This window comes from Lolium perenne, chromosome 3 (genome assembly GCF_019359855.2).
Source record: "Lolium perenne isolate Kyuss_39 chromosome 3, Kyuss_2.0, whole genome shotgun sequence".
Taxonomy (NCBI): Eukaryota; Viridiplantae; Streptophyta; class Magnoliopsida; order Poales; family Poaceae; genus Lolium; species Lolium perenne.
This window is the reverse complement of record NC_067246.2, coordinates 173,683,256-173,708,857: the sequence shown is the minus strand read 5'-3', so window position 1 is coordinate 173,708,857 and position 25,602 is coordinate 173,683,256. Positions and strand designations below refer to the sequence as shown.

The following is a 25,602-nucleotide window of genomic DNA, read 5'->3' as shown; positions in this document are numbered from 1 at the left end:
ATATGCATGGGGCAGGAATGATGAGCATGCACGCACAGGATAGAAAGAAAAGAAGGGGGAGAAAGCAAAGAAGTGTCCGGTCCAGCATCCCAACCAAATCTCACCCTGCCTTGTCACTTTTGGACCTTTTGGTTACCTGCATACACAGTGTGAGCCAAAGCAGATTGACTGATTGATTGCTTAACCACCTCAACACTGGTGGGATTAAACCAGCGCCTAGCCCTACCAACTTAACTTCACCCTGTACCTGACTGCTTGTCACTAGGCTTTTCTTGACTGCTACTTGCTGTAGAGGACTGGATCAGGGCCTGGTGAGCTGATGAGAGTACTAGGGAATTCGTTATCAGAATAGTTGCGGGGTCACTAGGGTACATGCAGTGTAGACTTGCTGACAGTAGAACTAGTTAATTACACTGCACCATCTGATGCCAATGTGCTACATATGCAGTCACCAGTGTCAACATCCAGTAGTAGAGTGACTAGAGCCTTACCTCGATAAAAAAAAGTGGTCTCCTGTTGCCTTGCCTTCCATGGCATTATTATAGCTGTTTCTGCCGTTGCCGTGCCATCGCCATAACGACTCTTCTGGTACTAGTTAAATACTTGTCGTGCTAATGACATGCCTCCCCCTCCTTCTGCTTAACCCCTGCGGTCTTCTTCCTCCCAGCTCGTAGAATTCATCAGTGCCTCTCCTCTTCTGCATCACCATCGCCATAACCTCATTAACTTGGATTTAGCTTCCTGATCAAAGAGGACTTGAGCTCGAGAGGCAAAGCAACGAGAGGGGCTAGCTTCAAGCCTACAATGGTGGAAGCAGTGGGGTCTTTCCAGAGGAGAGGCGCCGGCCCCGGCACAACGAGGATGCGCAGCACTGGGGAGGAGGCGCAGATGGAGGAGTCCCTCGTCTTCTCTGAAACCATCAAGGTCGGTTTAACCGGTTCATTCTGTTCTTGCGTTTCTCTTCCCCTCCTTTTTTTCTTCTGTCTACAACTATGCATCTTCTTTGCAACTACCTTGACGCCCAACTGACAAAACTGGTGCCGAAATCAGCATCTGGAACAAATATTGCTTGCCACCTGATGAAACTGAAGATTCAAAACAATCGCTCTATGCAGGATCTCAAGACTCTGCGGTCGCAACTCTACTCGGCGGCAGAGTATTTCGAACTATCCTACATACAGGAGGACGGAAAGCAGGCGTATGTCATATACCCATTGATTCTTCTTGTTTGCTGCACAGGAAGATCATGTCGCTAATTTGCAAGCTTCCACGCATTTGCAACTTAAAGAGCCTGGTTTGCTCATCTTTTATGTCCACACACGTATATATATGTAGGGTGGTGAGTAACCTTAAGGAGTATGCTGTGAAGGCCCTCGTCAACACTGTCGATCACCTGGGATCCATATCCTTCAAGGTCTCCAGTCTTGTCGAGCAAAAGTTCGATGAGGTCGCCGAGGCCAATTTGCGGGTCTCCTGCATCCAACAGGTTTTAGTTAACCTCACAGTAGTAATCTCAGTGTCTTATGCCTTTGCATTAACAAAGTGTTCCATTTCAGAGAACTCAAATGGGCCAAGCGTGCATGAATCGGGAAGGCCTTTCGCAGCAATCCTTGGTCATCACTGCTCCAAAGTATCACAAGCGGTACATCTTACCAGGTAAATAGCCGTAAGATACCTTGCAGCTGACCTATAACTGCTCCCGAGCTTGTCGGCACGTTCACGGCGCAAGAAGTGATAGGAGTTGACTTGGGTGAGATATCTTGATATCTTACTATATTGATTTTAGCAGGAGGTGAATCAATTCCCAATGCTGTCCCCAACTTCAGCGAGATGAATAAGGCCAAGAACCGGACTGCCCAGATGCAACAAGCTTTCAGCGGTAAGAATCTTCAATCCATGGAAAATATTGAATATTTTTAACTTATTTTGTAGCCTACCCCAACTTGTTTGGGACTGAAAGGCTTGGTTGTTGTTGTTGTTTGTTTGGAGCTGAAATATTATTACTTTTTGTTGCAGCAGCCCAACCAAAAACCAAAGACAAGCAACCTTCATTCCGGTCAGTTTCAATTTGCAAAGCACAACTCAGCCTGGGTCGTCTCTCTCCTTCTTGTTTCTCCGTTCACAGCTAAGTTCCCAAACTGAAATTTGTCATTTGCAGCAAGCTTCGGTCAATGGCCCGTACACCTTCTCAGCGTGCACATTCATCCTCTCCGGTGCAGCATCCGCGCTTCATGGCACCTTCTGAGACTGCAATACCTAACAAAAAAGGTAAAGCCAAGCTAATGTTGGTACATGAAATGATTACAAAATTGAATATTAATGTTCCATAACCAATTTTGTTTCTCCCAAGCAGATAAAAAGTCGGATTCGCCAATTTCTTCGACAACTCCACTCACAAGGTCTGGATCGCTCTCAAAGAAGCCATCCTTGCTCAAGACGTCAAGTGTCAGGGTTCAGGTAAATCAGGTCAGCTTGTGAACATAAGACCGCGAAGAGTTATATGCCTTGTAACACTGACAATATTTGTTGTTTCTGAAGATGCACACCACTTCAGATCCCAAAAGATTGGCACCGCTGCGGTCATACGCTGATAGGTACAATGAAGATTCCAAGGAAGGCGAGCAGACTCCGAAGAAGAGCAAGAAGTTTCTCAAATCGCTGCTCAGCAGGCGCAAGTCTAGAAAAGAAGAACCACTGCCCTGTTACTTCGAAGATTACTGAGTCTTGACACCAGATGGCACTACACAGTGTCCGAATAGCTCTCCTGCTTTAGCCTTCCATGGCAAAGTGTGATAAGCCCTTGACATAAAGATCGTCAGTGTATAGCAACATAATACAGGTTATTCCTCTCTCTAAAAAAGAACAGCTAATTCATGCTGATAATGTAAGCAGAAGACACAGATTCTGGAAAGATGACCCTGATCCTTTATCTGTTTTAAGACATGTGTCATGAGTTAACAGTTCTGTTCGCTCACCTGATACTCTCAGCATTCAGCGTTGAAACATGGAGTTTGTCGCGCTGAGCAGCAATCCGGAACCATGATGTCTCTTCCCATAAATGTGGTCTGAGAACCATAGAACTTGAGTCGCCAACTATGTTTTGATTTCTCACCCTACTTCTACTTTACATCACCTTAATGCGCTTAACTTCTAGAATACTCATCCTGGTCAACAAATCAAGACAACTTGCCCTCATTTACAAAAAGTTCTGGTAGCAATGTCTGGTGCAGATTGCAACGATAATGTTGCCTAACAAGAAACATGACAAGTAACCCACTATATACACAAGGCTTGAGAACTAAAATTACTTGAATAAAGCATAAAACAATATCATCTAGCAAAACAGTATCATAATTACCAACAGATTCTAAAACCATGATGATAAGAATCTAATTATACAAAACAGATGCACACATGAATGATGGAAAATAACAACAGATACAATTAATAAATTAAAACTGGATCAGGTACCTGTCACATGTTAGATCGTATGATAATTAAAACATAAATAAATATTGAAATGTCGTAGCCATATAAATGTACAAACCAGACCCCATTTCCAGTTACCACATGGCTGTAATATCAGGAATCAGCCAGAGTATTCAGCAGTTCTGTATTGTGCGAACAAACAACCAAAATATTATGTACTTTGATGCCACCCTACTTCTACTTTACATCCTCCTACATGTGCTTTACTTCTAGAATACTCATCCTGGTCAACAAATCAAGACAGCTTGCCCTCATTTACAAAAAGTTCTATTTGCAATTTCTGGTGCAGATTGCAAAGATTATGTTGCCTAACAAGAAACACAAGTAACCCAATATATACACAAGGCTTGAGAACTCCCCCGCGCCATGTCCTCCATCCAGACAGAACTTTGTATATAAACTTGAGATAGATGTAGCTCACACTGAATTATTTAGATTTTGCCCGGCTCCCTAAAATGTGCCCCATCATTGCTGTGCCATCCCTTACAAGAGTGGAACAGCTCATGGAAAACCCATTCAGGATGATATTAAATAAACAAACACTTTCACCACAATAAAACCATATGTAGAACGTATCTCCTGTCTTGCTTGCTCTAGAGCAGATTTACTGCAGCAAAATCATTCTTTAACTGCACAAGCTTCACAGATCCATCACCACCACACGAAACAAAGCCATTACGTAAGACATGGATATCTGTTACACCAGCCTGCAATCAGCGCTTAGATGTATTAATGAAATAAAAATATGGCATAACACAATCAAAAGTCAACGGCAAGGTTGTCAAAGATTATCTACACTTTATTCAAATTTGCATACCCTAACAACACCACCAAAGCCCCTGGAGGTTGGTTGAAAAAATGTGTGCCGCTCATGCAACTTTTGCCAGTGAAAGACCAGCTGGGAATTGTTTGCATCCCAAAGCTTCACATCCCCATCTTTGCTCCCAGTCAAGAACAGGGTTGTATTCGGAATGGTTGATAAACTGGTGACACTTCCTGCAGATGGAAGACAAGCAGTCAAACAGAAAGCCAACTTTAGAACTGACGAGTGACATAGCAATATGAGAACTTACCTAAATGAGCCTTTGGTATATGCCAAATCATCCCACTAGAATTACCACCAGCAGTAGTTTTGTGATGCTTACTCTTTCCGGTAGAAATGAACCGGAGATCATGCAATGCCACACCTCCACTTTTCCCACCAGTTACAATCAGCGGTGAGACGGTTCCAGAGCCTATATCATTATCAAACACAGAAAGAGAACGTGCTCCTCCTACAAGATGAAGTGCGTCAGCCATACCGTACGTACTATATCCAATACAAAGTCCTATCAGAAGAATGTTAGCAATTAGCAGTGAACCTCTGTGTTGCAATGATTACTGTTAGTGATGTATAGTCCCCTTTACTGTATATTCCCACCGTGTGAGGGGTTTCCCTGCATATTATACCCCTGAATACTAGTTGCTCATTCACAACATGGTATCAGAGCTCTAGGTTTAGCTCTTTGCACGCAACTCCGTGCTCGATCCGGACCGCCATCGATGATATTTCCGGCCGCCGCTGCTCCACTTTCTTCTTCTTCTCCTGTTCTAGTTGGGATTGAAGTCTTTTCCCATTTTCGTCGGGTTTGAGCTCCAAATCGAGCTTCTCCTCCAAGATCGAATCCGGCCATCTCCGGCTGCCGGCCACGCTCAGGCTGCCGGCCACGTTCCGGCCGCCACCGCCTCGGGCCGGCACTGCCCAGGCCGCTGCCGCCTCGATCCGCCCGGGCCGGCCCTGATCCACCCGCAGCCGGCCCCGATCCGGCCGCCCTCGACCGGTCCAGCGCTAGCCCGACCTCCTCCGACCTTCTCCGGCCCCTGGCCGGTCCGCCCCAGCGCCGCCAGCCTCTGGTCGGCCTGCATCAGGCGCTGCTGTACGTGGCCAGCAGCATGAATCTGTCTGGCTAGCCAGATCCAAAAAAAAAAGGAGGTGAAGGAAGATGGCATCTTCTTCATCTGGATATGTCAGTCGGTGCCCAGCGATCTTTGATGGTACCAACTATAGTTTGCTGCCTTTATGCGCATCCACATGCGCGGTCTTCGGCTGTGGGGTGTTCTTACCGGCAAGGTCCCTTGTCCGCCGCATCCCCCTGCTCCTGTGCCTCCTACACCACCGCCAGTGCCACAGGCCCTTGCTGATGATGCTCCTCAGGCCGCTCAGGAGGCAGCCAAGTCTGCCGAGCTTGCTGCTGATGAGGCATACGAGTACTTGCTTACTCAGAGGCTCTTGGTTCCTATTGGGATAGTCTAGCGGCCTTTACTTAGTGGTATGATGAGGATGCCAGGGCTGCTACTGTTCTTTCTCAGAGTGTTCAGCCACAGTTTGCTTCTGAGTTTATGGGTCCCGCAACTGTTGCCGAGATGTGGTCTCACCTTCGTTAGCGCTACCAGCCTTGTATTTATCTATCTTGCGTCAGGAGCATGATCTACAGCAGGGTGACTCTACTGTTGATGAGTTCTACACTCAGAGTGTGGCGATCTGGCCCAGCTTGACTCCCTTCGCAGTGATGTCTGTGGTACTTGCCAGTGTTGCCGGGCAGTACGTTCAGATATGGATTTTCAGAGGATCCATGAGTTCCTGTCTCAACTTCGTCCAGAGTTTGAGCCCCGTCGTGCCCAGTTGTTTGCTCGGGGCCGTGTTCCTATCTCCGAGGTGCTGACTGAGCTTCGTGCTGAGGAGACTCGTCTGCGTGGTGCTGGTCTACTTGGGACACCTTCTGTTCTTTCCGCTCGGGTTCCGGCTACTCTTGCACCGCCGCTTCCATCCACACCAGCGCCTGTTACTACTGGAGGAGCTCGCCCTTCTCGCGATGGAGGTCGTTCTCGTCCTCCTCGTTTCTGCACTCACAGTCGGAGGCCCGGTCACCTTGAGTCTGACTACTATCAGAAGCAGCGAGGAGTGCTTGCTCGTGCTCCATCTTCACCGCCCGTCACCACTGGCTTCACTGAACAGGATATTGCGAGGCTTCAGCGCCTTCTTGCCTCCTCTGGCTCTGCTTCGACGGGCACTGTTGCCTCCGCGGCTGGCTCCTCTCCACAGTCAGGTACATCTTTGTGGGTTCTGGATTCTGGAGCTTCTTTTCACATGTCTCCTGACTCTTCCTCTCTTTCTTCTCTTCGACCTCTTCCTCTTCCTATTCGTGTTCTTACTGCCGATGGTACTTCTCTTCCTGTTGCTAGTCGTGGCACTCTTTCCACTCCCTCCTTTTCCGTTCCTGATGTTTCTCATGTTCCCCATCTTACCATGAACTTGTTTTCCGCTGCTCAACTCACTGATTCTGTTTGTCGGATCATTCTTGATGTTGATTCTTGTTCTGTTCACGACACTCACACTCGAGCACTGGTTGGGGCTGGCCCTCGGTGTCGTGACTCCCAGGGACTTTGGGAGCTTGACTGGCTCCATGTTCCTTCTTCTACCACTTCACCGACTGCACCACGTGTGCTTGCTGCTTCCACTACCGCCTCCTTTCAGCAGTGGCATCATCGTCTTGGTCATCTTTGTGGTTCTCGCTTGTCATCTTTACTTCGTCGAGGTCTTCTGGGCCCCGTCTCAGGAGATGTCTCGCTTCAGGGTTGCCAGGGTTGTAGGCTTGGTAAACAGAATCAGTTACCTTATCCTACTAATGAGTCTGTATTTGATTTGGTCCATTCTGATGTATGGGGTCCGGCTCCCTTTGCTTTCAAGGGGGGCCACCGCTACTACGTTATTTTTATCGATGACTTCTCTCACCACACTTGGATTTATTTTATGACTTGTCGCAATGAGGTTCTCTCGATATATAAGCGTTTTGCTGCCATGGTCCATACTCAGTTTTCCACGCCTATACGTGTCTTTCGGGCTGATTCTGCCGGTGAGTATATCTCCCAGCTGTTGCGTGGTTTTCTTGCTGAGAAGGGTACTCTTGCCCAGTTCTCCTGCCCTGGCGCCCATGCCCAAAATGGCGTGGCTGAGCGCAAGCATCGCCACCTGCTTGAGACGGCTCGTGCGATGATGATCCCTGCCTCTCTTCCTCCTCTCTTCTGGGCTGAGGCTGTGTCTATTTCCACCTATCTCATCAACCTTCAGTCCTCCACAGCCTTGCAGGGTGGCATTCCTCTTGAGCGTCTTACTGGTCACACGCCTGATTACTCGACCCTTCGTCTTTTTGGTTGCGTTTGCTATGTTCTTCTTGCTCCACGCGAACGCACCAAGCTGACTGCTCAATCTGTTGAGTGTCTTCCTTGGCTACAGCTCTGAGCACAAGGGATATAAGTGTTGGGATCCTATTGGTCATCAGATGCGCATATCTCGGGATGTCACTTTTGATGAGTCTCGTCCTTTCTACCCGCATCCCTCCTCCTCTTCCTTCTCGGAGGATTCTCCTCTCCTCCCTCACCACCTTCCCTACCCTCCACACCTTCCTCTCCCATGTCACCTTCCTCGGCTACGGTGGTTCCTCCCTACCCTTTTCACTACTCCCGTCGTCCACGTGAGGATGATGTTGCTCCTCCTGACATGCCCTCCACCTCTGGTGTAATGCCCTCTCCGTCCGAGCCGACTCATCATCTTCATGCTCGTGCTCGTCCTCCTCCTGCTCGCTATTCTCCCACTCACTACGGTCTTTCTTATGTCCTTGAACCGACCTCTTATCGGGATGCTCTTGCTCATCCCGAATGGCAGCTAGCGATGGCTGAGGAGATTGCTACTCTCGAGCGTACTGCCACCTGGGATGTTGTCACTCCTCCTTCCTCTGTTCGTCCCATCACCTGCAAGTGGGTCTACAAGATTAAGACTCGCTCTGATGGTTCTCTTGAGCGCTACAAGGCTCGTCTTGTTGCTCGTGGCTTCCAGCAGGAGCATGGCCATGACTATGATGAGGGCTTTTGCTCCAGTGGCTCACATGACCACTGTTCGTACTCTTCTTGATGTTGCTTCTGTTCGTCACTGGTCTGTCTCTTAGCTTGATATGCAGAATGCTTTTCTTAATGGTGAGTTACGTGAGGAGGTATACATGCAGCCACCTCCTAGCTACTCTATTCCCGATGGCATGGTCTGTCGTCTCCGGCTCTCTCTCTATGGCCTTAAGCAAGCCCTTCGCGCCTGGTTTCAGCGTTTCGCCTCTGTGGTGATCTCTGGTTTTGTTCCTAGCGCACATGACCCTGCGCTCTTTGTCCACACATCTTCTCGTGGTCGGACTCTCCTTCTTTATGTCGATGACATGATCATCACAGGTGACGACCCTGAGTACATTGCCTTTGTCAAGGCCCGTCTTCGTGATCAGTTTCTCATGGCTGATCTTGGTCCTCTCCGCTACTTTCTTAGGCTTGAGGTTTCCTCTACCTCCGATGGCTTCTATATCTCCCAGGAGAAGTATATTCAGGACCTTCTCACTCGTGCCGCTCTTGGTGATGAGCGCATTGTCGACTCCTATGGAGCTCAATGCCGTCTCCGTGCCACTGATGATGATCCTCTTCCGGACCCGACTCGCTATCGTCACTTGGTTGGGAGCCTTGTCTATCTTGTTGTCACTCGTCCTAACATCTCCTACCCCCACATTCTGAGTCAGTTCATGTCTGCTCCCACTAGTGTCCACTATAGTCATCTCCTTCGTGTCCTCCGCTATCTTCGTGGCACTATCTTCTGCCGTCTTTTCTTTCCTCGCTCCAGCTCCTTACAGCTCTAGACCTACTCAGATGCTACCTGGGCAGGATCGCAAGACTCTTTCTGTCTACTGTGTTTTTCTTGGTGGCTCTCTCATTGCTTGGAAGACCAAGAAGCAGGTTGCAGTCTCTCGTTTGAGTGTCGAGGCTGAGTTGCGAGCGATGGCTCTCTTGACGGCTGAGGTGACTTGGTTACGCTGGTTACTTGCGGACTTTGGTGTTTCTGCTGACGCCCCGACTCCTCTCTTATCGGACAGCACTGGTGCCATCAACATTGCGCGTGACCCGGTGAAGCACGAGCTCACCAAACACATCGGTGTTGATGCCTTCTATGTGCGTCATGCTGTGCAGGAGCAGGTTATGGCTCTTCATTATGTGCCTTCCGAGCTACAGCTTGCTGACTTCTTCACGAAGGCCCAGACCAGAGCACAACATGGGTTTTTTCTCTCCAAACTCAGTGTTGTTGGTCCACCATGAGTTTGAGGGGGGGGGGGGGGGGGGGGGTGTGTTAGTGATGTATAGTCCCCTTTACTATATATTCCCACGTATATTCCCACTGTGTGAGGGGTTTCCCTGCATATTGTACCCCGTACATGTACTGGCCTTTGGCCCAGTGTGAATACTAGTTGCTCATTCACAACAATTACATGCAATCTCACACATACATGCCTTATCAACTATAAACTTATAGATCAACATATTTAGTTTTCTTATTCTTTAGATGTAATCTGGAACATGAACCACACTGTCATCTTGATTAGGTGGTGCAGAAGATATTGTTTGTTTTAATAGATTACTAAACTAAATTTTTAATATGCTGGCTTTCATCTGCACCGCTGCCATGGTCCCATGCTGCAAAAACTGTTCAGACTGCGGCACTGTTTGGTCAAAAATCTGTGGAACAGCACCTTGGGTTCAACTGTTGAAGAGCAGGGCAAGAAAATGCTCATAGGATGCTAATAGTTTCCATCATAATCTGGGTGGTCTGTTCAAACCGGCCCCTCGCTGCCGCTCGGCAGAACTCTCCTGTCGAGCTTGCGACACTCTCATCACCTCCCCACACTGGTCGTACCCCTTTGTTGTGCTCCACATCCAAGAGTGCAGACCAAGCTCCGATTAACCTCCGGCCGGTATTGACTCTGAATACATGGAGAGCCGGCTCTCTTCAGAGTCAAGCTTGCGGGCTTGGCTCTTCATGGATCCCATCAGATTGTCTTGGACCAAGGGTAAGGAGCTCCAGCTTTGTCTCCTCCAGGGGCTGCACGCACGGCTCCTTGCCCTGCCCCCGCGCCAGCTCGTGGTGGATTCATAGCAGACAAGTGCCGCCTCTCAGACTTCACACCATCATGTCTCCTGTCTGCACCCAGCGGTTGCACACACCCAGAGGATGACAAAACCATCTCCCATCTGCTCATAAGATGTGCTTTTTCCAGCTTAGTTTGGTCAAGAGTGCTCAAGGAGTATGGATTGCAGGGCTGCAGGCTAACATCCCCGTGGCAGACAAGGAGCTCAATGCTTAGCTTGTGCATGCCACATAATACACAGGGAACAAAAGCAAAGGGGTAGTTGCTGCTCATACAGAGACAGGCAAATCTGGCTTCTGCACAAACTGTGTCTTCTGAAGGTGCGAGATGAGACTACCAATTACTGGTCAACAAGATTCTAAGTGAGGCTGATCTCTGGAAGCTGACTGGAGCAATGGACCGCCTCAAATTCTATGTCCACACTCTGGCTTAGAAAAGCCGTGTTGTTTTGTCTTGTCCTTTTCTCTTTTGTTGGTTCTTTGTTTGTTGTCACCCTTGGTACCTTTGTACACTTTTGTGCCTTCTCAGCGTCTTTTTCTAATACAAAATGGCATGAATTTGGGTGCGTGTTCAGAATAAAATGTTATCACTACCCAATTCAGCAGTTCACTATTTTGTCATTGGACATTTCTTAGTATTTGTTACATCTCTGCTTTCTGCACTAGGCTATTAGTATTTCCACTTTCTGCACTAGAGTATTAGTATTTCCAACTGCAACACTTTGGACTGTTATACATATAGGTATTTCAAGTTCAAAGCCAGAATAGATTGCTCAGTTAAATACCTTCATGACACACGATAGAATTTTGACATGTGGCTGGTGGAGCTAGCATGTCACAGACAACAACATTTGCAGCATTTGAATTGCATCCAGCTGCAGCAAGAATAGATCCACTTGCATCCACATAAGCAACATCCCTGTGATCAATAAGAAACCATAAGACAAAGCACAGCCGTATCAAGCAGTAGTAATGATTACATCGAAAAGTTCAGTCCACATACGAGGCATGGCCGTTAAAGCACAGAGATGACTCTGTGGGATGTACATTGCTTCGTCCACCCACCTCAACTTGCCATGTACAAATTGTACCATCTAATGCAGCAGTGGCGAACCGCTGCCCATAATAATCAAATTGAACAGCTGATATGGAAGCAAGTGCATAAGGTGGTGGAACATTAGCAGTAGGGAGAACACCATAAGTAGCTGTTGCACTATCTTTACCAAACTGTAAAAAAGAAAATACAAAAGTTATCAGTGGATAATTAAACACACGAGCATATCTAGTTCAAATTACCTTGCAGGTAGTGACATGATAAACCTTTCCACTGGCCTAACAAATAGTGAAACATCTAGCTATTCAGCAAACTCTACTGTTTTATTTCTTGTAAACTGATAGAGTTTGGGCTCACAATTTGGTAGGATGGTAGATAATATGCTTGGAAATCCCCGTAAAGTGCTCTCATGATATCATAATTTTGTTAGATCTTTTAGATGTATTGCTAATACAAAGTAGTCGTCACAGTTACGTTTTGAAGACATTTAATATCCATGTGACGAGTTCTGTGAACTAGTGGGAGTATAGTGCAAGGCTTAAAATGAACCTGACATCAAGTTTTCTTTTTCGAGAAAACGCAAAGGACCTTGGCGTTTCATTTCATTGAAAAGACAGAGTTTGGTTTACATCCTCCTAGGAGGCAGATAACATATTTTTAATCCATACATCAGTGCACATCCCAAGTGGATGGCAGAACTACTCGTAGCCCTTGGGCTCCGGCTCATGCCCATGAGTTGACCTCCTCTTTGAATTTTGACAGCAGGAATGGGATTGGTGGCTGGGCGCCCTCAAAGATGCAAGAGTTCCAAGGGGTTAGCAAGGTGGCTGAGGCAAGGCCTTTGTGAACCGGCGTGGGCGTGTGCTGCTTCGCCCAACGCCACCAATCCACGATGGAAGGCTCATGGTCCGGTGCCCTTGCGATCATTCTTAGCCAAGCAAGAACCTCATACCAAACTTGCCGGGCAAATGGGTACTCCAATATCAGGTGCGCATAGAGTCTGGTGCTTGGCAACAAAGCAGACATCGAGAATGGTGGGGGAGGCCATGCCTAGCCAGGCGTTAAGCAGTCCAGCATCTGTCTTGGTTAGCCAGCCAATGGAAAAAATTTCACCATCGGCGGCGCCCACGTTTTCCAGATTAGCTTCCAGGGGTAACAAGTTGTTGATCCATGGAAGGTGGCTAGGTAGCACGAGCATCAAGTTCAAGGGACCAACATTCACTACCACATAGGAAGTGTATGTCGCATGCACACTAAACAAAATACATAATTTTGTAGAAGGTATGGACTAAAATATCATGAATGAGTTGACAAATAAAAGAAAGATAGGAAAGCTTTTTCCTCAAATGACTGGTCTTTATTTCCAGTATATAATAAAAGCAGGTGTAGATTTGAAAAACTTAAATTTGTATAGAGCGAAATAGCAGAAAAGTTGTGCAGTGGGCACATATCCAAAGGTAGGATATTTACAGTGTACTAAATATATGTTTTACATTCTACAGAGCATACATAGAAAATTCTCCACATTTAAACTCCAATTTTATCTTACAAAATATTTTTCTCTTTCATTTGACAAATAAATGATTTCCTCTAATCAATGACATGGGACATTATCATTCCTAACCTCGAACTACAGAAAAAAAGAGTTACTCATAAATTGGAAGTTATTTGTCACATTATATTAATCTTCATGTTAATTCATTTCCAGGTTCTCGCAATTTTTTTTATTTCCAGGCATATACATTCATTGATTTGTGAATACAAACTACATATCCAGTAATAATTATATCAAAAGCCAATCAGTCTCTACAAAACCCTTATCATGCCATCAGTTACATGTTGTGTCTCCAAGATAATATGGGTTCAAGACATTTGAATGGCCGTTTTGAGTTTTGTCTGCTGTTTACTCTCATGATCCTTATCACATGACGTTTAAGTTTATATAAATAAAAAAGGATGTCCTGACAGGGGTCCTGACAAGAAAAAACCAATCAAATATGATGTAATTGACAATTCCGCATAATATTCTGTTACGGAATATTTACCTCCCATAAGTACACATGTGTATTGCTTGACCCAACTAGCAAAAATGGCAGAGAAGGATGCCGTGATAGTGCTCTTGAATGAATGTTCTCAAGTGTTGCTGGAGGATCAACAAAATCCTCAAATTCGTCGGGTTCACCCCACCCAAACCCAGAGGCCCCAATACCAGCATAACCAGGAATTCCAAATGCTCCACCACCAGTTAAGTCTCGTCCAGGTTTTGCCAAAGAACCTACACCTATAGTCACTCCATCTGAACCAAGATGTTGTCCTCTTCTCCCAAGACCAACACTAGGTGAAATAGGAGTTGCAGCAGGTGTAGGTGTACGTGTGGATTCAGAACAAGCCCAGCCATCTGATGGCCAATCAGAACCTGACCAAATATACTCCGCTGGTTTCTTGTCATGTTGCTTGTCGTACCAGTTGAAAAATACAAGACCCTAAAAATTGGATGACCTTAGTTAGTAAAAAAAACATGATGCTATGGAGCAACTACACATGACTTAAGTAGACAAACAGCCCACATACAAAATTACAACAATAATGTTGAACATCTTGGGACCAGTTAAGACACTTGCAGCACAGTTCTTAAAATGAGTTTGAAGATGTACATTTCATGCAACAAAGTTGTATATGTGAGAAAACACAATCAATATTTCATTCAACTTATGACAGAGTTCCTCATTTCAGGAATTAAGTATGCTACCTTGATTATCTAGTATCCAATTCAAAATTCCTAGCCATAACTCCATAAGAGCTGTTTTTTTCTGGCAAGCCAAACCATTATTCTGTGTCCAATTTTTTTGAAACAGGCATTTCATATTAATGCTAGCAAACCATTTTGTTCAACATATAAAACATAGGTCCCTCAAAATATAATGTAACCAAATTTGGATCTTCCAGCTGGATTATATTTAAAAAAATAGTGAACTTGGCAAACTTTAAATAAATAAGAAAAACGATACAACCACAATATCTTATAACAATACATCGTATGGAGAGCCACATAAGGTTAGTAATCATAGCGTCATGAGTCATGACTAAGAAATGATAAATAAGTTGCGGAGGTCACCATAATTTGAAAAGAGAGGTTGTAAAGGGTAATTAGTATTGTGTTCTTAAGAGATTAAATGTGTAATCAGAACACAATTTCATATACTCAGCTTAATTTGTGGGCCATTAGATTAGATTGGATTGCTAAGATGGATTGTTTCAAACTCAACTGATTTTTTTATTGATACATATATTATCTTCAAGTCCAGACAAAAGAGATCACATGTAAAAACATCATAAAGAACTAGTTTTCTGCATCATATGTATAAATCTCTAGTCCTTATCCATAACAATACAAGGAAAAGAAAACAACTACTATTTGCCTCAGTGTTTGAACCACAAAAGCCAAAGCAGCATGGGCCCTTTCAATTACAGTATATCTTAACATTAGCACATTTCACAATCTAAATAAGAGAAGAAATCAATATACGCAAAAACTTAAAATTAAGAAAATGCACAAATAATTATGAAAAGGTGAATGATTAAAAATATACCTTTCGGTTGGTAGCAATAGCAGCATGCTGTTCATTGATTGAGTTGAGACATATTGCCTGCACCATTACAGCAGATTAAAATACAGTGGAAGAAAGAAATGAGAGGATGAATCCCAAAGTCACTAGTAATACCTCAAGGAGTTCCCCATTTCTCCTTAAAAGTTCCCTTGGGCTCTGAAAATCATTTTGTGCGATCAAGTATTTACTTTTTGGTTCAAGAGTATTCACATCAGAAGAAGCCTTGTCAATAAATCCACGCCCTTCCTCATTGTTCGCAGAGCTAATGCTGCATTTATTTTCTCCTCCATTTCTGACCATATCCTTCCAAGACCTACTGAGCTTTGTGCTGTTTAGCGGAAAGCAATTGACTTCTTCATTCACAAAGGCAGTGCAAATGTCAACAGGGTTAGCAGATATGTCCCATAAAATATTAAATAGCACCTCCATGTTCTCAGTGTTTACACGCTGTACGATATGTGCGAACTGATCGTGCCTAGTCTTTTCGGACCTTTGCTGAGACGACATGTATTCTAACCAGAAAAGCACACTTAGATGTACATCCTTTGATAACTTCTGTCTGAAAAATGATGCATGAAGTTTTACCAACGAAGATGACACAAAATGCAGGGAATCAATAACAAGCTTTGCGCCAACTGAAGAGATGAGACCCTTCAATTCCACATCACTTGTACTAGCTTCAAGTTCAGGTCTTTCTTTTCCAATGAACTCAGTTAAATGACGTTTCATGAAGGATGACAGTCCAATCCACAAGGACATGCCTATCAAATGCCATTTCTCATCAATTGAAAGACTTGAGGCCTCACTTGTTTCCGGTTGTCTCATGTCAAATGGACCATTAGGCATTACCGCATCTGTGTTAATTGATATACCATGACTTCTACGTTGTGCAGCTTGCATCAACTGATTTAATAGTACTTGAAAGGACTCTTCATTGATAGAAGCGCCTAACACTGGATTGATCATGATAAGTAATGCTTTTATGTCACGGCACAGCCAAGAAACAGAAAACTCCATATTGTACTCAAGGAGATCCATAACAGTGGATAGAGCTGATGTATTGTCCAGTGCAGAAGTTCTACCGTGGCCCTGTTTCAGGAGTAACCTGCTAGTACTCAGGAAATGTGATAAACTTGCTGTAGTGTATTTAATGTTCTCCTTAGGTGTGCATGCAGTAATTTTGGTGAAGTCTGTATTGAGAGCGGAGGAGATGAAGCAGCAGGAGACAAGATATCGAGTAAGAAATTTACAACTTTCCTTGCATGACACCAACAAAAGATAGTCAGTTGGACGGACAGAGCAACCTTCAACACCATGACTATTAGTTCCACCATCTGGTGTTCTATGACCCAATAACAAAATGTATGCAAGAAACAGTATACCGTCATTGCAACAGAAGGTAAGGATCTGCAATGTAACAGATAGTGGAATTTAGGATGGTCTGTACGAAAAATAGAGCAAAAAGAACAAGATGAAAGCTGCTATCTCCTGTTGTTACCTTCTCGGCTATATCAGAAAATTGGAGTGAGAACCTTTTATCAAATATTGAAATTGCAGCAGTAACATCACATGTAAGTTCTTCGATGCCATGACTGCTTTGCTCTTTAAGGGCCATGTCTGTATTTAGTGGTAGACTACATTCGGAACAGAGGGAGTGGTTTCTTAGCATGCGCGACAAATATTTTGAAGCCATGATTACTCTTAGATTTGATTCAAAATCACTAACAACTGTTGATGAAAGCCAATTGGAAGAAGCATCAAAAGGGTTTAGTATTCCATCAAGAATCTTGTCATGTGCACCATGCGGTGAGCTGGTGCTGTCTTTGTAATCTATGCTTGATTTACAAGATAGGCATTCAAGTGCTTCAAGCTAATGAGCGAGAAAAAAAAAACAAGATTAAGAATAATGCAAAACAGAAGAAATAATATCCAGATATCAACAAGCGAGAAGAGTTTAGCTGCTAAGAGATCGTACTTACAGGTAGTCCACATCGGTTTAAGGCACATGCAGCCAGTGCAAATGAAAGCTTGGATAACTTTGCAGATAGAGCTTCACCAACACTGTTTCTGAAACTATGTTTTGTTGCAAGGATAGCACAATACTGACCCAATTCTGGGTCTGCAAACACGTTTTGACCACCACGAGTGTTGGATTCATCCAACAGTAGCTTGGGATGGCAGCCAAACAATTTACTGACAGACTGAGAATAGTTCCCTAGCATCCACTGAAGAGTGATAGTTTAGATGAAATCTAGTTAAGAAGCTTAAGATCCATTTAGGACTTATTACAAACTATTTTGATTTTAAAAATGGAAAAACAAAGAAAAGGGCAGCATATAGCATACTTCAAGCAGGCTTGAGAGCCAGTGGTCTCCTTTCTCAACTGCATCAGGGAGCAGCACATTCGAAATGAGGTTACGCTCCAAGGGCCCTCCAGATCCCTCAACAAGCCGACAAATTACAAGAGCAAGCTGTTCATCTTGAAGATTCTTGGCACAAACATTGAGAGCTGAGGAAGCATCACCTCCAAGCATGAAAAATGCTATAGCAAGCTCCCATTGATGCCTTCCCAGTAGTACATAAGCATTCTTAAGAGCAGCGGCTTTGTTTTTTTCTTCCTAGATAAGTTTATCTGAATAAGTATGGTGTAATGATATACTTAACACAAAGCATTGGTGTATGAAATTCTTTCCAGTCATGCTTCATGTGCATTTGCGCTAAAAAAGATGGCACTGCCAGTACCGTGATACAGATGTATATAGCAAACTTTGAGAAATCAGAACCAGCAAATATTACTCTCTGACGGATTTCAGCATGAGCAAGTTCACATTTGCGACTATAGTATTAATATATTGTGTAGATGATATTCTTAAGCATAACTACGTAGTTGAAGGTGTCAAAATATTGAATCGCTATACAACGGACGTACCTCAAAGTTCCTGCAGAGAAATTCATACAGACGTTTATCTTTTTCATTTCTGCTGACCTTGAATAGGCCAACTAACACTTTCATTCTGTTTAATGCTATATAAAGCAGAGCACAATCCTTGGGGTCCTTGCTTTTAAGATACTGCAACCTTGCCAACTTCTCCATCTGCAATTTCAGACATATCATACTTAATCAGCACAGGTGATTATAATACCTAGAATGTGGACGCACAACACCACAACGATGACAATGGTATCAGCAGCAGAGAACATCACACATCGAATGTTCCAAATTTGATGCCTTAGTAAAAAAGAACATGCAGATTCAAATGTAAACCACAAAATTGAATACATTATTTACAGACATATTATGGAATCATCTAGTGTAGGATACTAGTGGCCAGAAGGCCCAGAAAGAATCTATGTCAACTGAAACTTTGTCACCATTATCAGTTCTAGATGAATAACCATGCTTTGTTACTGACGTATTGCCGCAGCAAGTTAAGTCTTCGCCATTCAAGGGCTCAACAATTTCTGCTTGATGCCCTCGATTGAGGTTGAGGGCCCCGCATTGTCGCACCTCTCTCTTGCCGTGATCAGCCTACAGTCCTACATTATTGTAAGAGCATAAAAACGCGTCCCACCGGCAGCCCCAAACCAAAAAGCTTGTCCGGTGTGCCCATAAAATTGGCCGGTACTCCCACGCCACTCGTCGGCTAATTTCTAGCAAATTGGCCGGCACTCCCACGCCATCATGGAGGTTGCCGATGCGCTCCTGTCCATCCTCGGTCGTGGAGGAGCTCGCCGGCAACCGCGTCGGCCCCACGACCAGCAAGGCCAACAGCCGCACCGCGTGTGGAGGGACGAGGCCCTGCTCGGCGTCGAACTTGCCGTGCCCCACCTTCACGGTGCGCCCGTGCAAGATGGAGCCTGCTCGCCAAGGACGCCTAGGCCTCACAGCCACGCGCCTCCGATGGGGATGCTCTAACACCCCGACCACCCCTGGTCAGGCCTGTTACCCTGGCAGCTCTCTAGGACCTCTAGACTGGCCCCAAAGAACCAACACATGTCTTTCCTGCACACTTTGTCCTCACTCGTGCGCACCCAAGGACGCCCAGGCCTCACAGCCACGGGCCTCCGGTGGGGATGCTCTAACACCCCGAGCACCCCCCCCCCCCGGTCGGGCCTGTTACCCTGGCAGCTCTCTAGGACCTCTAGATTGGCCCCACAGACCAATACATGTCTTTCCTGCACACTTTGTCCTCACTCGTGCGCACCCGGGAAGAACTTCTCGGTCGGTCACCCATCCTCAAATCACTGCAGGCCAAGCACGCTTAACCTCGGAGTTCTTTGGAGATAAAGAAGTTGCAACTTGTTGATATGAGTATCCTACCAATCCTATTGAGCCGTGGGCTAGGATGTCACAATTATGCCCCCGGTTCTATAACCACGCTTGGTTGAGCTTCTTTACAGTCTGCATAGTACTCTGTTCTTGTTTGAATTTCCTGAGGAAACTAAGTTATTTACATTAAGTAATTTAAGTTTTAAATGGGTTTGCTGTATATAATTTAAACTGTTTGTTTCATTGTCGGTTTTTAGGGATGTGAGAAAGAGATACACTACAAACTGGTAAACAGACCTTTTAGTGGTTCACAATATTATATACTACTATTGATACTGTAAATTTCCTATGGCTTTGTTAGTCAACTATGCCATTTACTGTTAGCGAAACTTATGAAAACATAAATACTACGAGTAGTTCTGAAACATCTGGTTGTTGAGAAAGGTGCTTCCATACCCTGGTTCTTAGCTGGGACACATTGGTATACCATAATCCTATACCAAGGTTTTGCATCTCTGACCAAGTTGATTCTGCAGGAAGGACATAATTAAGTAGATCATCCTGACAATCAGATTGGAAGGCCCATGCAATTGAAGCAGAATCAACATGGCGCCCTTCAACACTTGATGAATCTCCAGATCTCCTAAGCGCATATAGGCACTGGAACTGCACAGCAATCCAGAACCTTAAGAGAAATACAATCATCAATTAATGCAGATTTTACAACAACAAAAGCAGAAGAAGAAAAATGGGGTCGGCAGCATTTTCTTCCAAGTATTTACAATCTCGCGGAGTTTAGGTTGTAGTAACAGAATATATATCAACAGAATCCATACATTAAGAGCCTTACCTTCGTCCTGCTTCATCAAGGCTTTTGTAGGGAGAAGCGCGGTTCTGATCAGTAATTTCAGCCAACAGATCAGAAACTGTAAGTATCTGTATTCTCTCACTGTCACTTATCGCCAACATGCCAAAGCTCTTATCAAGCAGCTCGTTTATCTCTGACTTTTGAGATACACTAGTGGTAGTGTTGACACCTAAATCACTTGCCATGTAAGAAAATGAATTTGATGGTGACAGCAAATTAAAGGATGTGCTACTTCTATTGTCACCCCACAGTAACCCTTTGCTAGAAATGTCACTTGATGGTGTATCAGTAAAGTACTGCGGCAAAGGAATGTCAGGGATATTATGGCAGGGTTTACTGCACGAACTGCAGTTAAACATGGTGTCTAAATTTTTACTCGTTTTCATGGATTGGACAAGATGCTGCAGAACACCATCTGCACGTTTCCATTCACCTGTGCACAACAACAATAAATAATTGATAACATTACCTAATGTATATAGAGTTACAAAAGGCATTGCAATTTTGTAGAAAAAGATTAATGAAAATACTGTGAGAAAAATCAGTGATGAACTTGGACTTCTACCATGGCAAATCATTAAGACGGAAAATGTCATGAGTTAGCGGCTGCAACATATATCATCATGTTTGTAACTGTAGAATTCAGCATATTTACCATAATGTTATAAATCTTATCCTTCACAACTTGACCACTTAAAACTTGAAATAAATAAAAACTAAAGCTAGCTAAATCTAATTTGCATTTGCAGTAACATACTTGATACAAAGTATCGAAAGTCTAATAGTACCTATGATCCAAATTACTTGTCTCAGGCGACAAGTAATTTGGATCCCGCGGGAGTATTATAACAGAAATTTACTCTAATTGTGTTGTTCATATGAAATCCACCATTTTATTCCAGTATCGAAAATTTTATTCTAGTATATTCCTAGATTGAAGGGTACAAAGGAGTAAAGGACTGTTAGGAACCTGCCACAATAAGTTTGGTGTCTGGCAGAACAGAGAGGCCCAGCTTTTAATTGATTTTTTTACACTGGATGGAATTAATGCAAGTGATACAATTAGGCATAATTAGCGTTCCAGTGGGTTTAATCTGCAGTTTTACTCTATCATTTTGGTACACTAACTAATGCATAACCGTTTTAAGAGCCATAAGCCCATAACAGGTATTTACAAGAAATGGTGACGATTCTCTTGACTAAAAATATTCCGTATTACAGCGCTGCACACTAGATGGGCCTAAATCATAAATTAACTGCAGTCAACACATATTTTTGTTGCAATCTCACTGGAGAGTAAAAAAAGCATGTAATGGTTAAATTTGCAAGGCCTTGTGCAACAAATATAGCTTCCAGAGGCAAGCATAGAGATGAATTAAGAATAGTTCGACACCTGAATAAAGATACTGGATAAGTGCTCTTGGGTGATATGATGGCAAAGGTCCACTCAGAATACCAGATATATCCAACAAGCTCCACAAAACATTAGGAGAATGAATACTGTGTTGGTCTGGTAACAGTGTACAGTTGTTCTCAATAGTCTCCATGTTGATGTGATTTTCTGATAACCCAAGTTTACCAAAGATAGTTCCATTAAAATGCACAATACATGGCAACTCTTCATGCACATCTGTAGCAGAAGAAAAACCTTTCCGGGTAATATGCTCATTTGCTCCTCTTACTAACCATGAACTGAAGAGTGAAAGATGATTCTTATGAACAAGCACAATTGTCGACTTTGGCCCCCAATGGAAGCCGGCAACATCATGATGAGAATGGGCTAATGCAATACAACTCCAAATATGCTTCTTTTCCAGACTCACAGCGTGCAGCACATTCTCAAAGGAGGGGTGCTTCTGGGAATATATATGCAACTCGTTATGAAAACAGACTGCAAGTAAGAATCTACCGTCGCCTAAAGATAGCCAATCTAAACCAACAACAGGGCTTTGAATCATCAGTGCATCTTCCAGGAGAAAACAACCATCTCCCATGAGTTTTACTGCTTCCCAGATATGAATGGAGGTACTATTCTTCTCAACATTTCTGCCAACAGTAGCAACTCTGCCACATCTGGATAGTGAAATTGCACTAATTGGTCCCCGATGAGCACTGAACATGCCAACTAGCTCCCAGGTGTTGCTCTCTCTCCCAGTCTGCTCTGGGTTATCTGCACCAGACATCTTCCAAAATTTCACAGTGCCATCAGAGTGCCCGGTAGCAATATGATAACCTGGGAAAGCTCCAGAAGGTACATGCTGTTGTAGAGGTAATACAGCATTGTTCAGCGACATAACAGAAATGCAGGTAGGATATTCTCCATCCAGGCCAGTAGGGAAAATTGAAGAACCTTCATAAATAACAGCTGAAAACTTTTCACCGCGGACGGAAGTAACATGTCTCCCTTGATCTGCCGTGGAAAGTGAACTGGCAGAAAGATCACACAAACACCCCTCTTCTTCATGGCGCTTTTCTGAATGCAGGATTATTTTCCATGATAAAGCTTGAAAACTCTTGCGCCATACACATACTACTAGGAAGCTGTTGTTGAAAAAAGGTTTGCTGCAGTTAGAAGCTAAAGGTATGGTATGAATGTTGTCAGGTGGCCCTTCTGTATTACTCCCTCGAAGGAAAGGAACTGTGAACATCTTGTGACATGAGAAAACATCGCCTTCCTTTGGGATTCTGACAACAAAACAATCGGCTCCATTTTCACCTCCCAGGACAAGAAACCTTGTATCAGAGAGAACAGAAGGAGCCCAACACAGACATGAGTATTGCACATCTGCAGAAATGTCACGCAGATCAAATTTGCACAGGAGCTTCCATAAAGGATAAGTGGATGCATGCAAGGTCGGTAAGAGAGTTGATAAGGTTGAAAGAGACCAGAGAAATAGCACTCTGCTAGAATCCATAGAAACAGCTAGCTCTATTTCGCAGCTGTATGGATGAATAGACACCTGTATGATGCTACCCTTATGTCCATCTTGATTAATAGTTTTGGTTGAACAACATGAGATTGTTTTAGAAGAATCATTTGAAATATGGCTCCCGGTATCTGATGATGGGCCAAAAGACAGGCGGGACCAAATGAATGAACTATCAGGCAGCAAATGAAGCAGGGAGCATGTTGTAGGTGGCCCAGAACATATCCTTCTTGATATGACAGCCTCAACAAAAAATGAGTGTAGCATAGATGTCGGGGAACCCAAGTTAATAGCAGGCTCCTCATGTGGTTTGCTCTGTTTCCATAGCGTAATCCGTGGGTACCTTGGTGGACATACATCATCAAGACAATGAACAGCCCAAAAGTTGGTACATTGCCCAGGACCAATGCTTACCAGCCACTCACATTTGCCAACCTTGCTCTCCGAGGGATCACCTGAAAACAAGTTGAATTTACCTTGGTCCTCTTGCGATACGGATCTTCCTGTTTCTACCGCCCATCTCACAGTTAAATCAACACCAAGCACTCCATTTAGAACATTGTTCAACTCGATTACTGCAATGACACTGAAAGATCTTGGCAGTGCACGGTGCTTCTTCGACCTGGTCACCTCATCTTCAGTCCATAGCCGGGCAGTTCCATCCAAGCAGCAAGTCATGAGGATTTCTCTCCTCACTTCAGACCGATCATCGGCACATATTGCCAAAGGTCTCCACTGGATCATGGAAACAGGCTGAGGATGTGGAAGCTCAGCTGTGTCGAGCCCCAGTTTAGCACCATTCAGAAAGACCAGAACAGGCACATTGCCCTCGGAAGGAGCAGCAGCTGAAGCGGCCACGACAGGGCCATGGATGAAGTAGGTAGCAGAAACGAGGGACTGTGGCACCTGTGGCATGGACCTCCAAGCCAGCTGCCAGGAGGAGTGTGTCTTGGCCCACATGGAAACGCCCTCACCGGCCACCACAATGCCGTCGCCAGAGCCCGTCCAGGCAACGGCGGTGACCGTGAACGTCTCGGTGATGGCCCATCTCAGGAGCCAACTGAAGGAACCTGCCAGTTCCAATCTCCACACAATGAGCCGTGCGGCAACCACCTAAGTTAGCTAAGGACGAGAATTGGATAATAGTGGGATGAACGGACCTGCAGAAGACGAGGGCGCGGGCTGGAAGAAGGAGACGGAGTTGGCAGACGCGGCCGCGAGGTCGCCTCCCCCATGGCCGCACCAGGCGACGGCGGAGACGGGGGCTTGGAGGTCGATGACTTGGCGGAAGAATGGGGATTCGTCGTGGGTGGTGCTGGTACGGGGTGGGGAGGGCAGGTGGGAGATGGCTAGGAGGGAGCCGGCGGCGTAGGCGACCCAGGAGAGGCCGCCGAGGTCGTTGAGGAAGGAGAGAGCGCGGTGGTCGGGGGTGGGCGCCGGAGGGATCAGATGCGGCGGGTGGAGGGCGAGCGGCAGCTGCGGCAGCTCCCTCATCGTGCCGGCTACTGCACGAGCGTCGGCGCTGGTGGTGCTGCTGCTGCTGCGTGCAGTTCAGATCCTCACCGGTTCCGGTTGCCGCGGCCGCGGCCGATTCCCATTTTCTTTTGCCGGCGACCGCATGGTCCACGGTGCTCGGTTCTCCCATCTTCCGCCCGCACGAGTTAAGGTGGAACCGGCCCAAGCACAATAAAGTGGGCCAGCCCATCCAACCTTTTTCTTCTTCTTCTTTTTCCTTTTGGATTTGGAGTAAAATGAATCAACACTTAAACTAAACGTCTAAACCCAAAAAAAAAATCAACACTTCAACAGTCCCTATGCTTTCTCAAAAAAACATTAAAAAACAGTCTCTATGCTTGCGCGCTTGACTCGATTTTGTTGCTCGGGCGAGCTTGGTTTTTTTCCCTTTTCTTATTTGGTCTGACACCTGCCGCATGAGTGGAAATTAAGGTTATGCATGTTTACGCATTTAGTTTGGTTGCTAACATTATTGTTTGGTGCATTCAGGCTAGCTTTTGATAGTCTGCACCGGTAACGAAGCTAGAGGAAAAGAATGGCGTTTGATCATGTGCTAAAATTGGCCTACGGTTTAAAAGTACATAGATGACGCCTAGAGGAGAGGGGTGAATATGCGGTGTAAAACTTTTAGGATATTGGCTTACAAAATATAGAATAAAACTAGTCTTTAATTTGTCAAGCACAAAACATGTATAACTATGGCTCACCTATGTGCACCAACAACTTATGCTAGGCAACGGAAGCAACTATGTGATAGCAAGATATATAACTTTAAACACGATGGCTATCACAAAGTAAAGTGCACAAGTAAAGAGCTCGGGTATAGAAATAACCGAGGTGACGCGGAGACGACGATATATCCCGGAGTTCACCCTCTTACGAGTGC

General features: G+C 44.8%; 2 protein-coding genes across 4 annotated transcripts; one reads left to right on the top strand and one right to left on the bottom strand.

The window, feature by feature from the left end:
• Window positions 1-555: 555 nt before the first annotated feature.
• Window positions 556-2,939, top strand: LOC127318339 (putative protein ABIL2). Of its 2 annotated transcripts, none has more exons than XM_051348809.2 (9): window positions 556-924; window positions 1,116-1,198; window positions 1,336-1,486; window positions 1,557-1,656; window positions 1,787-1,879; window positions 2,017-2,056; window positions 2,159-2,268; window positions 2,354-2,457; window positions 2,539-2,939. In XM_051348809.2, exons 1-9 carry the CDS (start codon window positions 805-807, stop codon window positions 2,719-2,721), a joined length of 984 nt encoding a protein of 327 aa, XP_051204769.1. In that variant the 5' UTR covers window positions 556-804; the 3' UTR covers window positions 2,722-2,939. The 2 variants fall into 2 exon arrangements, with proteins under 2 accessions (XP_051204769.1, XP_051204770.1); XM_051348810.1 differs by having other exon boundaries at window positions 560-924; window positions 1,790-1,879.
• A 555-nt stretch (window positions 2,940-3,494) lies between these two features.
• LOC127318338 (uncharacterized) lies at window positions 3,495-24,833 on the bottom strand. 2 transcript variants are annotated; one of them, XR_007861786.2, is made up of 17 exons: window positions 24,362-24,833; window positions 21,668-24,271; window positions 20,257-20,707; window positions 19,863-20,091; window positions 18,066-18,230; window positions 17,482-17,754; window positions 17,116-17,361; window positions 16,635-17,006; window positions 15,251-16,543; window positions 15,119-15,175; window positions 13,574-14,011; window positions 11,478-11,701; window positions 11,260-11,393; window positions 4,563-4,763; window positions 4,307-4,485; window positions 3,980-4,196; window positions 3,495-3,834 (listed from the first exon to the last, which is right to left on the bottom strand). XR_007861786.2 is itself a non-coding variant. In XM_051348808.2 (16 exons), exons 1-16 carry the CDS (start codon window positions 24,693-24,695, stop codon window positions 4,083-4,085), a joined length of 7,314 nt encoding a protein of 2,437 aa, XP_051204768.1. In that variant the 5' UTR covers window positions 24,696-24,833; the 3' UTR covers window positions 3,495-4,082. The 2 variants fall into 2 exon arrangements, 1 of the variants encoding a protein (XP_051204768.1); XM_051348808.2 differs by having other exon boundaries at window positions 3,495-4,196.
• Window positions 24,834-25,602: the final 769 nt, after the last annotated feature.